We start from the raw sequence: 13,388 nt of genomic DNA, 5'->3' as shown, positions 1-13,388 counted from the left end.
CACGCTTTCTTAATGTGCAATTAACTATTTAAAGAGTGGCAATTTTCTAGAATAAAATGATATTTCCCAAAAAATTGTGGTTTGCTGATGAAATCGGATGCCGTATTTTTAGCTATGATTGAAATGGATGTAGACTCGGCCTAATTTTTTCGTTTCGTATTTAATTGACACTAAGAAAACTAATTTTAGTTTCTTCATCTAAATGTAAGTATTGTATAACACGAAGAGAGAGAGAGAGAGAGAGAGAGAGAGAGAGAGAGAGAGAGAGAGAGAGAGAGAGAGAGAGAGAGAGAGAGAGAATGAATCAGCTGTTGTAATCAAATGGCGTGTTTTTGTTTCGTGAGAATTTCATCGCCACGACTATAACAACAACATACTGTACTGAACTTTACAGTATTATACAGACTACTGTAATATGATAAAGTAAAATATTTGTAATCTATTTTATATGAAATGGGGCTATTTTTTCTGTTTAAAATTTACATTTACGTATGTAAAACAACTCTCTCTCTCTCTCTCTCTCTCTCTCTCTCTCTCTCTCTCTCTCTCTCTCTCTCTCTCTCTCTCTCTCGTAGATTGTTTTCCTGCTTTGCTACGTATGTATGATTTTATATAGATACGGTAAATAATATTTGTAATAACATATTTTATAAAAGCTTTTACTGTAATATTATTTATCACTTTCATCAAGCACGTTAAATTCCTTAGTTTGTTTACTGAGTGTACTTTATGACACCGTCGTTTCAGGCGGCGTCATAAAGAAAAACATTTCATTTGGAAGTCCTAAGAAAAATTAAGGTAAAACATTAGTAATAACCAAATCAACATACTGTACTGAATAATCAATATAATCAATGCAAAAACTAACCTGTACACAGATGTGTAAATGCGTTTGTTTCTTCATTATAATCAGAGATAAACGTAAACAAAACATTGGTTGCCATTTTTTATTGTGCTTTTTGGCGTGTTCAGGAAACGCATGATATAAAGTCGCCCTTAATATTTGTGCCTGTTTTAGTTTAGGGTACGTTAGTACATGCATTAAGTGTTCTGTATATTAAAGGGTAGTTTGTTAACAGTACTACGTACAAGGGAAGGTTTTAACAGTCTGAATATACATGTTAAATAAATAGGTAAATATGGTGTCACTACTTCGCGGATTTTCATCTATCGCGGCCGGGTCTGGAACCTATCTACCGCGATAAACGAGGGTTCACTGTACAGTAATAACACCAAGATAAAAAGCCTTTCTACTAAACTGTGAGAGCTAAATAATTTCTTATCAGCAACATCTCTAATTTCACTCATCTTCATTACCAAGCTATTTTTTTTTGGGTGGAAGAGCTCTTTTTTTTCCAGCCTCTTTACTCTCCAGAACCTCTTTAACAATGTTAAAGGCTTCCAGCCTCTACTTTTGTTTTCACTCTTCTTTCTCCAAGAACATTCTCTTATTAAAACTGATCTTTGTCTATTCCTTTTACTTCTATTAAATGTCTTAGGAATTTTCAGCATTGCATCTGATCAACTACTCAACTGAAGTACCATTACCTGTTTCCCTTTTTATTTCATCAATTTCATGAAGCCATTTTCCCCTCAGAAGACTATATTTAATAGACCTTCTACTTCCTACCCATTATATAATAACATGATTGATGTATTGTGACAAAATAGTACATTCTATGAGAATATTCTACCACTAAATTTGATACAAATTATAACAAACAAAACCAGGGGAAATAAGGAGGCTCAAAGTATATATATAAAAGACTGTTCTTACAGTGGAAAAATCAAAAGCTACAGAAAAGCCACAGCAAGCATAAGGTAGAGTCACATATAAATCATAGTATCATTTATCCAACGAAATTAAAAATTTTGCAAGAGATAAACTTCCCTGATTGATCTGTAAGCCAAACACCTATAAATAAAACTACCTACTCTTTCCAATGGAGAGATAAATGAACAAAAAAAAAATCAAAAGAAATAAAACTATTACTGTATATGGTTTAATCACTATCTGTTTCTGGATAAAAAAGAAAAACATGTTGGACCACATTAATTATTTAACCATAACTACTTCCTTATATTAAGATTATACTTAACATGCACATCTGGATTCAACAGGGTCAACATCACTGCAAACTTTCAAGTTAGTGGATATTCAGTAAGTCCCTTTGATAAGAGAAAGATATGTTTCAAGAGTAGGTTCTCAAGTCTAACACAATTATTTTGGGCATCTAGCTTGTCACCCAGTTCCCTACTCTCCATTGTTTTCAGTCAGCTGTTCTTACGAACAGATGTGAGCTAGCCTACAGATGTATCAAGAATTCAATTAATTTATATCATGTTTTGTACTTACCCTTATTAAAAAAAAAATTCTATTGCACTCACAATGAGTTCATTTGAAAATTCTTATCTAGGGTACTTACTTTACAGTACAAAAACGTTTTACTTGGTTCATAAAAAAGTCATTAGTATGTTAATACTGTTTAACTAGCATAAAAAAACTAGTGCAATAGAAAATAATGAAAAATCTTCAACATGCAAAAATTTATCTTTGTTATACATCAAATCTATCTCCAGGAAATGAGTGATACGGAACACAAAATACTTTATGGAGGATCATGTCCTATGCATCCTACTAAATAGCTCATCTTATTTAGGATGTATTAAATGTTCTGCTCCCTTAAAAGAAAATAGTCTAAATGAAATGCATAGGTCATAATTAACTAAAGTACTGTACCATAATTCTAACCTAGATATGTGTACTGGTACTTATAACATACTTTTATTGTGTAATAATAAACTCCTGTACATCATAGCACTTACTTAAAATAATGTTTCAAAGTGTCTTTAATAAGCTTAATATTACAGGACCAGAAATAGAAACTAACACAGAAAGATAAAACAAGAATTGTTAGGCTAAGCATTAACTAGTCGCTGATTCTGGCAAATTTCTCCAAGACTTACCAAAATTAAGAAAATATATCATAATAACTATTACATCGCCATACAATAGTAACTTAAGCATGCTCGTGCAATAAAGATAAACTTTTCCATTAGCCAAATAAAACTTGCAAACTGCTAATGAGGGTTTCAGAAAAAAATAAGAAATAGCTTTCCCCTGGCTGATTGAGCACCTTTACCCTAACTTCCATTCCTGGGAGACCACTTCGAAGTTGTTCTTCCGATGGAAGTAATGATGGAATCAGTAATGTTCTGTTGTCCCATGTCAAAGCCACCTCAAACTTGTTCAAAAGATTCACAATATATGACTTGGCATCTACTGGAGCACAAGTAGAAGATTTAAATACATGTTTCAAGTCATCCAACTTCATTATTCCTGCAAGGAGAACAAACAAGCTATACAAAAGAAAAGTGAAGCAATATCCAAGATATAAAAAATGCATACATGATACAAGCACTAAAAAAATCCAACCTTTGAAACTTTAATATTTAGCGATTGAAAACTTATGTTTCTTATTACTCTAATAATGCTATTAAATTCATTATAAAAAACTGATACACATTTATCAACTTCTTGGGGAGAGGAAATGAGTATTCAATTTTACATCTTGCCATTACAAATACGACTAACTTACAGTAACAACACTTCTCAATACTGTTAGTATACAAGTAATCTGTAAATACTAATTGTTCCTTTATATCTAAGCGTCACCATCTTGACAAATATATTACAACTGTACAGTATTATATCAGTTTATTTTGATCCAACTGTTGGTAATTCTTATTAGGCCACAGAGTGCTAATTCATAAATTCACATTAAAGCCAAGTTACAAACTTACATTAGAAATACAAAATGTTATCAATTTACTAGCCAATGAGCTAACGAAGAAATGAGGAATGTTTGTAAAATACTTATGTAATTACTTTGGCTAATCTACATTTAATTCTATTCTAGACATTCTATCAATAGTGCCGTGTCTGCTTGCAATCAGAGAACACACCGAGATTCATATATATATAATGGGAATTGACAAGTGGCTTTCCTGACTTGAGAATATCAAAAGTAAATCTGAGAAATTCAGCAATAAGTAACATGGATGTAATCAAGTTTTTTTTTGGAATCAATAGTTTCTAAGCTAGCATAAAACCAGAATAGTACAGTTCCATCTACAGTGAATATAAAAAAAAAAAATAATCACTCAAAATTTAAGGCAAGCAGAGAAGAATTGTGTAATATTAATCAATTTATAAGACTTACCATTTCTTGCAAAAGGGTTTATTTCTCTGATGGTAACAACGTGAGCTAACATATCACACAGCCACTGCGGATCCAGGAAGTAGAGGTCTTTCAATGTTGCATCTTCATAGTGAAGCATCACACCTATTCGAGTCAAAGGATAATATTAATTGTCTCCTTACTTCATAGGTTCTTGAATTCTATTATCTACAATTTAAATGATTTTGAAGAAAACATTTCAAAACAATATAATTTCATTATACTGAATACCCTAGTACTGAATCATGTACAGTACTTTGTATTTTGGTTCTTAAACATTACAAAATACACAATACTATCTAAAATCAAATAATCTTCTGTGATAATGTATCTATGTTAAAATGTTCCAGTTCCTTACATTTCCATTTTGTACATAACAAAGCCCAACTTACCATTCTCATGAAGAAATGTAGTACCCTGATTAAGCTCAGCTAAATCTCTGAATGGTCGGTAACCTCTACTAGCCATTTCCTGGGTTACTAAGGTTTGATACTTGTCTGCTGGTAACACAGGATCTCGACCCTGAACCCTTCGCTCAAGAGCTAGAACCGCCACTACATCCTCCAAAGCCAAATAGGAGGCTGGTATTCGCTGTTCTAGCAATCTTTCCTTGCTTCCTGTGAAACATAAATATGAAAGTCAAAACCAAATTGTTACAATATCAATTTTACACAATATACAAGATAACAAAACTATTTTTTATCTTTTATATGGAGAACTCACCGGGTGTTTTCAGAGAGAAAACTGTGTCATATACCAAGTTACATAGAAGCTTGATATTATGTCTACTCTTACAGCTAACCTGTAAAAGAAAAAAAAATATTTTAACTTTCAATAAATCTGGAAAATTGGTGAAATAATTTATATTTTTATAATAAATACTGACGTAACTTAAAACACTTACAAATTTGTTCTCATATTAACATGTAAAATCAAACCTAAGGAGAAACCTTGGAAGGTGAATATGCAAAAGTTACATGCAATATAAAAAAATTAGATGAAAATGCAAGATAATGAACATAAAGTTATGAAATAAATTCTTTAAATTCTTACTAATATTCATTACTTACTTCAATTGTATCTAAAACTCGAGGTAAACCCAATTTATCTGCATCAATGACATTAATGAATCTATCACGAATCATTTGTTGCAAATCTTCACTCCAAGAAGGTGGGAATTTTTCCTTCACAAGGTCATAGTGTGTACCCACAATCAACACTGGGGAATTAGGAGCACGAGCCTGAAAAGATGAAAATGAAAATGCTAGGTAGTATTATAACATTTTTAAAAAATCAATGAATATGGGCCAAACACTGCTAAAATATTGTTCGATATCTTGTACAGCTTTAAAGAAATATTTAACCATTTTACCACTTCTATGCATCTCTAAATTTCTGGCCCTTAAATTTTTCTCCTGCCATATCTAAATAGGTATACTTTAACTGCTCTTATCTCAATTGCACTCCACACGAATATTTCACTTCTATAGAGAACAGTTAACTCAACACTCTATCCATCTTTACTTCGGCTTCCAGAACACCTCCTTTTACTATCCTTTTAATTCTTCTGCTTGCTAACTTACTTCCTCAATCAAAATCCTGCCATGCATCTATACAAAGCAAAAATTTAAACCACGTTTTATATATATACATACACACACTTTTAAAAAAAGGATAAGCATGGGCTGTAGAGCATTTGATAAAAAAAAAATGAAATTATGGAAAGTACAATGTCACTTTCTCTAAAAAGAAAAGTATTCAATCAGAAGATCCTACCAGTATTAACTTATACATCAGAAGTTTGGAGCCTTACTAAAGCCTTAGAGACAGAAAAAGAGCAACATGGATACAAGAACAATCTGAAGTGAGAGTAATCTAACAATATGCAAGAAAAAGAAAAGGACATGGGTAAGACATATAATGAGAACGACAGAAAACAGATAGACATTAAGAATAAAAGAATGGGTCCCTAGAGATTGCAAACGTAACAAGGGGAGGAAAAGAAGACGATGCATTGACAATTAAGAATGTTTGCAGGTGTGCACTGGCATAGAAAAACCATAAACACATGCAAGTGGAAGGACATGTTTAAGGCCTTTGTTCTACAGTGAACTAGTAATGGCTGATGATGATGATTATGAAGATGATACTATATAGTACAGGTAGTGGGTTTAACAAATTTAATATGTTTATGATAAAATGCTACAATGTAAAGAAGTGGGCTCTGTAAACTAAATAAAACTTTGATTGGAAAAAAAATAAAAAATAAAAAAAAGCATTCAGTAACCGTGCAGTAAATTGTAAATACGTTTGTCAGATAATACAACATTACATCCAATTATTATAAATTGTAACAAGAAATTATCCTAAAAACATACTAGGAGTAGAATTCAACCTACTTGAATGTTAACTAGCCACTGCAGGATCTCATTAACTCCTCTTTCTCCATCACTGATCTTCCAAACCACAAGATACAACGATCGTTTAGATAAGAAGTACTGATGGGTAGCATAGTACTCTTTCTGACCACCGAAATCCCAAGTTCTAAAAAGAAAAAAGTAAAATTAGACAATAAAATACAATAGCAAATTAATGCTTACCTAATACGGTTCATTTGTCAGTTCAGATATAGGAAATGGAGAAAACTCATGACTGCAATAACCCCAAGTATAAAGAAAAGAAAAAACTCCATACTAATGAATATGTATTCATTACCATATTTCTTAAATTCATCACTCTCATTACCATAATTCTTAAATTCATTCTCTCATTACCATATTTCTTAAATTCATCACTCAGTAGTAATTTTTCATTCTTGTTAGCCACAAACCACGGACTGTTTTAATTACTGTATTTATTTTTATCAATTCTTATGAAGATATCCTTTCACTAAATTTTCCAAAGGTAAAAAAAATCAGTATTCCTTCATGTATAGGATTTCCTTTCATTAGTCCAAACATATTTAAAATTACACAAAATTATTTCACGATCATTTAACTATTTTGATAAGTGTTATATGGTATTAAACAATGATTTTTCTAATTTTGATGACATATACAGTACTGTAATTACAGTAAGGTCCCGAATTAAGCGTGTTCGAATTACACGATTCCCCTTTTCCGCGATCGCTATTTTTCAAAAATAAATTTTCTGTATCTGCGAGGCTGTTCAAAGTTCGCGAGTCAAGCACTACAAAATGTATCAAATCTATTGTCTTTTTAAGTATATTGGTAGCCCTAAATACGGTTATTTATAATAAATGTTACAAAACAATATTAACATTACATTTCATTAACATAATTTCATAATGAATAGCCTATTTAAGGATAAAATTCCACATCAACAATGAAATCAACTGTTAACTGTGCGAGTCCAGCTGACAAAATGTAAACAGAAATGTGGTTACGTTCTCGGCAATCTTTATCTTTCTCCAACCTTACGATAATTGTAATGGTAGTGTTAATGATGGTATATTAAAGCATTATTTTTGTTTAGTACAGTATATTTAAAAGCCTTATTTTTCCCTCTGGGCGTTCAAGGTTTTCACGAGTAGACTGGGTTCGTTTATCGGCAGTGAATAGCCTAAACTTCGGTAACGAGTCGTCAATATTTTGTCATATTTTAAACAGTATACATTTGATTTGCAAACATTGGTTTTGTAGAGTAGACGGTAAAATAAAATCTAAGAGAGAGAGAGAGAGAGAGAGAGAGAGAGAGAGAGAGAGAGAGAGAGATTTGATGGCAGAAATCTCTCTCTCTCTCTCTCTCTCTCTCTCTCTCTCTCTCTCTCTCTCTCTCTCTCTCTCTCTCCGTAAGAAATAAAACCATAGTTCACATATGGCAACTTGAGTTTAAGAATGAAATTAACATGAATATTGTTAGTTGTGGCGATCAATTCCTCGCTTCAGGGGGTACACGAAACAAAAACACGACATTCAATTACAACAGCTGATCTCTCTCTCTCTCTCTCTCTCTCTCTCTCTCTCTCTCTCTCTCTCTCTCTCTCTCTCTCTCTCTCTCTCTCTCTCGTTATACAATACTTACAAATAGATGAAGAAACCAAAATCGGTTTTCTTGAAGTGTCAATTAAATACAAAACGAAAAAATTATACCGTGTATACATCCATTTCAATCATAGCTTAAAATACGGTAACCGATTTCGTCCGCAAACCACTATTTTTTAGGAAACACCATTCTATTCCAGAAAATTTTTACTCTTTAAATGTCAATTGCGCTATAATAAAACATGTACTTATGTTGTTAAATTTCGGGTGTGTTTTAAAAATCGAGTATTGCTAACTTATTTTTGTTTTACTTTTGGCTGTGATCACATCAGCTGATGTCTAGCTTCCGCGCGAATACAACAACAAAGAATTGTTTACACCATTTCTTAACTTATTCAAACCATCTATACAGTTAATATTACATAAACACCAATGTGTTATAACCTATCATATTTATTGTTTAGTACTTTAAAACCATCCTCTCTCTCTCTCTCTCTCTCTCTCTCTCTCTCTCTCTCTCTCTCTCTCTCTCTCTCTCTCTCTCTCTCTCTCTCTCTCACATCGAACGTTATAGCGGTAACCTAATTGTTCGGTGACTTTAAAAATAGGCCTAGTACTTTCTTCTTTTACCTTTTTTGCATATGGATCCATAATTGAGGTGGGTACAAGTTGACTTATAACTGAAGTTAGGAAAAGTATTTTGGATATGGAAAGGACAATTATCTTTCGTAACAGTTTAGAATTATCGTAAGTTATCACTCTGTCATTAGCGGCAGTTTGCTATTGTGGATTAAACGCATAAGGAAAAAAAATTTCCAGCTTTGCTACGAATTTAGGAATTTATATGGATACGGTAAGTAAAATATTTGTAATAACATAATGTTTACTAAATGTTTGTAATATCATTAGTTATGACTTAGATCATGTGTGTTTAATGCATTCGTTTGTTTATTATGATCGAAGATGGAGCGTAAACAAATGGAAGGTTTCCGTTTCAGGCGGCATCATAAAGAAAAACATTTCTTAAATGGCATTCATTTCATTTATTTGAAAGTTCTAATAAAAAATAATTAGAACATTGGTAATAACAAATTCAACATATAATCTATACTTGGTAAAATTGCTGTCAATTCAAAAACACAGATGTATAAATGCGTCTGTTTCTTTGTTGTGATCAGAGATAAACGTAAACAAAACATTGGTTGTCGTTTTCTATTGTGCTTTTTAGCGTGTTTAGGAAACGCATGATATAAAATTGCCTTTATTTTGATAATTCTGGATTTTCAATCATACAACAAGCTAGTCTATAGAGTGATGGTTTTGCTATTCACCAGTTGTATTATACAATAGATATGACAAACATTAAAATTTGTCTGTATTTTGGGTTGTGTTATAACGGGAAATATATGGTGTTTACACCTATCCTGGTTGTAATTTTAACCATTTTTCAAGTTATTAGAACTTTAAAGTATATTAAATGTTTTATTCATTTACAAGAACAATTTGATATTATAAAGAAATACAGTATAGTACAAAGAAAGTATTGGGAATGGGTAGTAAACACATTTGAATAGGGAAATTGCTGGTTGCCATGGCCGCAATGGAATTATTTCTGTTAGTTGTGTTTCGAAATTCGCGATTTTCCATTTACACGAGGTCATTAATCGACCAAATTCTCGCATAATTCGGGACCCTACTGTATGTAACTACAGTATTCTTACATTTACGACAAAAAAACACAGGAAAAAAGGCCCTTTAATTAAAACAAAGAATCATATGTAGTATACTGTAGATATAAAAACTTATGATCATAATTTGATTTCAAATAAAAAGGGTAAAATAAAGCTGTTTGCTAATGCTGGGAAAACCTACTACAAAGAAAAAACTATAGCAGTAGGAACAGGCCTTCCAGCTGGAACAAAGGGTTTTACATATGTCATGCCAAAATATTTTATTTTACTTTACAGTATTTCTATCTTTCTTAACCTAGTTGAAACTTATCATTAAAGAATGAACAGCATATGAACTCCAGGAAGCTATGTTGAAATAAGATAGAATAAAACTGCTTACTAAAAACAAGTAGTTCACTAACCTAAATACAACAGGTCCATAGTTGCTATGACCTCTAATTTTCTTCTCAAAAATCCAATCTCCGATATCAACACCAACTGTAGACATGCTGGTGCCTCTTGATGTACGGGTGTTAATGTTTTTGTTTCCCATTCTCTTGGCCCAATGCTATTAAGAAAATAAAAAAGAATTACCCTTAAGAATTTTGCATATGCGCAACATTTGTTCATAATCATATGTCTATTCAGATGTGTACTGAATATGATTCAATACACCACATATACCATAGAAATTATTTTTAAACTAATATTAGTAGTTTTAAAGAGATAGTCAAGAAAAAATCTGAAAAATAGCAAGAAACATCTTTGAAGAGCAAAATTAATACGTTCTGTGTACGAAAAGAAAATATAGCTTTAAGTATGTAAGGTATCATCTGAAGAAAATCATTAAAGAATATGGCAAAATCTTTTCAATTTCACTCAAAATGCAAAGAGAAAGTTTATGAACAGGTCTTGCAGTGCTGGAAGAAAATTTTACAATAATGCACACAGAAGAGTAATAAAGCAAAATGATAAACAAGTGAAGTATGTGGTAAGAGGTTTGTTGGAGGTACTATGAGGAAGGGTAGTGAGTGGTAGAGTGATGATGAAGGTGGAAGAGAAAAAGAGAGTATCTGAAGAATGGCTGCAGAGTAACAGTATAAAGAAGTATGAAAGATATAAAGAGAAAAATGTGGAAGTAAAACAGAAAGTGGCTGAGGCAAAGAGGAAGGCTGCTTGGAGATTGAAAATGGGAGGTTATTGAAAGGAGATGAGGTGAGAAACAGATAGGCTGAATATTTTGAAAGGTTGCCAATTCTTAAAGATGATAGGGAGGCAGACATTGCTGTTGCATGTGTTGGGGTGTCAGTGATGGGAGATGAGAATGAGAGAGATATTACAAGAGAAGAAGTGAAGAGAGGACTAGATGAGACAAGAGCAGGACAAGCACCTGGAATGGACAGTGTGAGAGCTGAGATGTTAAAGTAAGGGGATGTGACTGTGCTAAAATGGTTGGTGAGATTGTTTAATATATGTTTTATGTTATTAATGGTGCCAGTGGACTGGGTGTGTTTGTGTATTTGTGCAGGAGTGTTGTAATTCTAGGAATATTAGTTTATTGAGTGTAGATGGAAAAGTGTAGGTAGTGTGCTAATTAATAAGATGAAGGATAAAACAGAGGATGCAATCTTAGAGGTGCAAGATGGCTTTAAAAGAGGTAGGAGAAGCTGTGTCGATTAGTGACAGAGTTTGGAAGGGCGTGTGAGAGAAGGAAGTCGAGTTAATGTGGGTAACAGAAAGGTTATGACATCTACGAGAAGGGAGGGTGGTGCTAGATTGAATGCCTTGTTGAATGGAGAGTTACTTGAGGAAGTAAATCAGTTTAAATACTTGGGTTCTTTTGTAGCTGCAAATGGTGGAGTGGAAGCAGATGTATGTCAGAGTGTGAATGAAGGATGTAAAGTGTTGGGTGTGGTGAAGGGAGTGGTAAAGAGTAGAGGGTTAGGAATGAATGTAAAGAGAGTTCTGTAAGAGAAAGTTATTGTACCAACTGCGATGTATGGATCAGAGTTGCGGGTAATGAAAGTGATGGAGAGACAGGAATTGAAGTATCTGTGGAGTATGGTCAGTGTATCACTGTTTAATATGGTGGTTTTTCATTTTACTTTACAATATTTATTAGGGTGTATGGCTCTTATAAGTACTTTCCCTTCTTAAACATTTTCAATAACAGAACTTGTTTCTTTTGGCACTCCATTTAAGTAATCATACAATCGTGAAGAAAACCCAATTTTACAAACATTTCCTGATTATAATTTACAAATTCATTTATATGCAGCTCAGGAATAATCCTCAGCGCTGGTCTGAACTAAAATATTTCTTGAATTTTTTACCATTACACAATTTACCAAGGATGGCCCCTATTAAAAGAGAAGCTATTGATCACTGCCAAATTCAAACAATGCTACAACTGTTGGATGAAGGACGAGCCCCTTAAGCAAAAACCTTCTAATCATCAATGAAGATTGCATATATGAAATGGCCCAAAGATTTCAAATTAATGTCAGAAAATCTTAACAGGTTTCTAGAAAATCTTACCTCAACTGGTTTCTTTCTATATGAACCAGTCCCTTCTTGTCTTAACTGCTCTAAGAGAGATGTTTTACCAATACCCTGGACACCAACTATCATCAACTTCATTCTGGCATAAGGTCTTGCATCTTCCAATATACTCTGTTAAGAAAAATAGAAAGTAGTAAATGGTACAATATTATTAACAAAAAGATGAAAAGTACATAACTCTGATAAGGTATACTCAGACCTCTTCTGTAAAATTCTGCTTATTTTTCCAGTAATATTATTTGAAACAAACAATACATGTTGAAATTTAAGGGAAAAAATCTTCATTGGACTGGAGTTTTGACATTTAACTACTGTACTGTATTCAATAATCAATCTGAACAACATCTCATAGCATCATTTCATAAAAAGGGAATCAAATACACAGGGAAAGTAATAACCTTCAGGTATCCAATGACATCCATAGTTTTATATTTTTTGCTCTCAATCATAGATTTCAAGGGTTCTTGTAAAGAGCAACCTCGAGTATTGAGGTTCCAAAGGCGAGACAGAAGGCCCATTTCTGGTGGTAATTCTGTAATGTCTGTATTACCAGATATGTTGAGGACCTGTAAAAATAAAGATTACAGATTAATTCCAAAAGGATGACAGATAGACTATATTCTAAAGAGCTAATAACCTGTACAGGTATAAATTTACAATAAAACAGCAATTTTAGGATAAATATCAAAATTGTTACAGGCATACATAAATTAATTCCTAGGAAAACTTACAGAGAGATTGGTAAGCTCATGAAGTGTTGTAGGAAGATCCCTGAGAAGATTGTTACTAACATCTAACATAGAGAGATTAGGAAATAGCAACCACCCTTTTCTTGGGGTACTGGCTCGGACGGGGCTTGGCTGAAAATAAATCGATTTTGAGAGATCATTTTAACTCGTTACAAATACTGT

At 32.7% G+C, this 13,388-nt stretch overlaps 1 protein-coding gene across 12 annotated transcripts in view; it reads right to left on the bottom strand.

The window, feature by feature from the left end:
- The window catches only part of Lrrk (Leucine-rich repeat kinase), a 638,733-nt gene that overhangs the window by 61,729 nt on the left and 563,616 nt on the right, over positions 1-13,388 (bottom strand). For 10 of the 12 annotated variants that reach the window (XM_068364492.1, XM_068364493.1, XM_068364495.1 and 7 more), the window contains 10 exons: positions 13,209-13,337; positions 12,876-13,043; positions 12,454-12,588; positions 10,338-10,483; positions 6,641-6,785; positions 5,312-5,482; positions 4,965-5,043; positions 4,634-4,858; positions 4,224-4,346; positions 3,138-3,340 (listed from right to left, as the gene is read on the bottom strand). In XM_068364492.1, the coding sequence (XP_068220593.1) occupies positions 3,138-3,340; positions 4,224-4,346; positions 4,634-4,858; positions 4,965-5,043; positions 5,312-5,482; positions 6,641-6,785; positions 10,338-10,483; positions 12,454-12,588; positions 12,876-13,043; positions 13,209-13,337 (1,524 nt within the window). The remainder of the gene's footprint in view (positions 1-3,137; positions 3,341-4,223; positions 4,347-4,633; positions 4,859-4,964; positions 5,044-5,311; positions 5,483-6,640; positions 6,786-10,337; positions 10,484-12,453; positions 12,589-12,875; positions 13,044-13,208; positions 13,338-13,388) is intronic. The other 2 variants (XM_068364487.1, XM_068364497.1) reach the window with 1 other exon arrangement.

This window comes from Palaemon carinicauda, chromosome 41 (genome assembly GCF_036898095.1).
Source record: "Palaemon carinicauda isolate YSFRI2023 chromosome 41, ASM3689809v2, whole genome shotgun sequence".
In the NCBI taxonomy this organism is placed as follows: domain Eukaryota; kingdom Metazoa; phylum Arthropoda; class Malacostraca; order Decapoda; family Palaemonidae; genus Palaemon; species Palaemon carinicauda.
The sequence above is the reverse complement of the archived record's forward strand: the minus strand, read 5'-3'. Positions and strand labels throughout refer to the sequence as shown.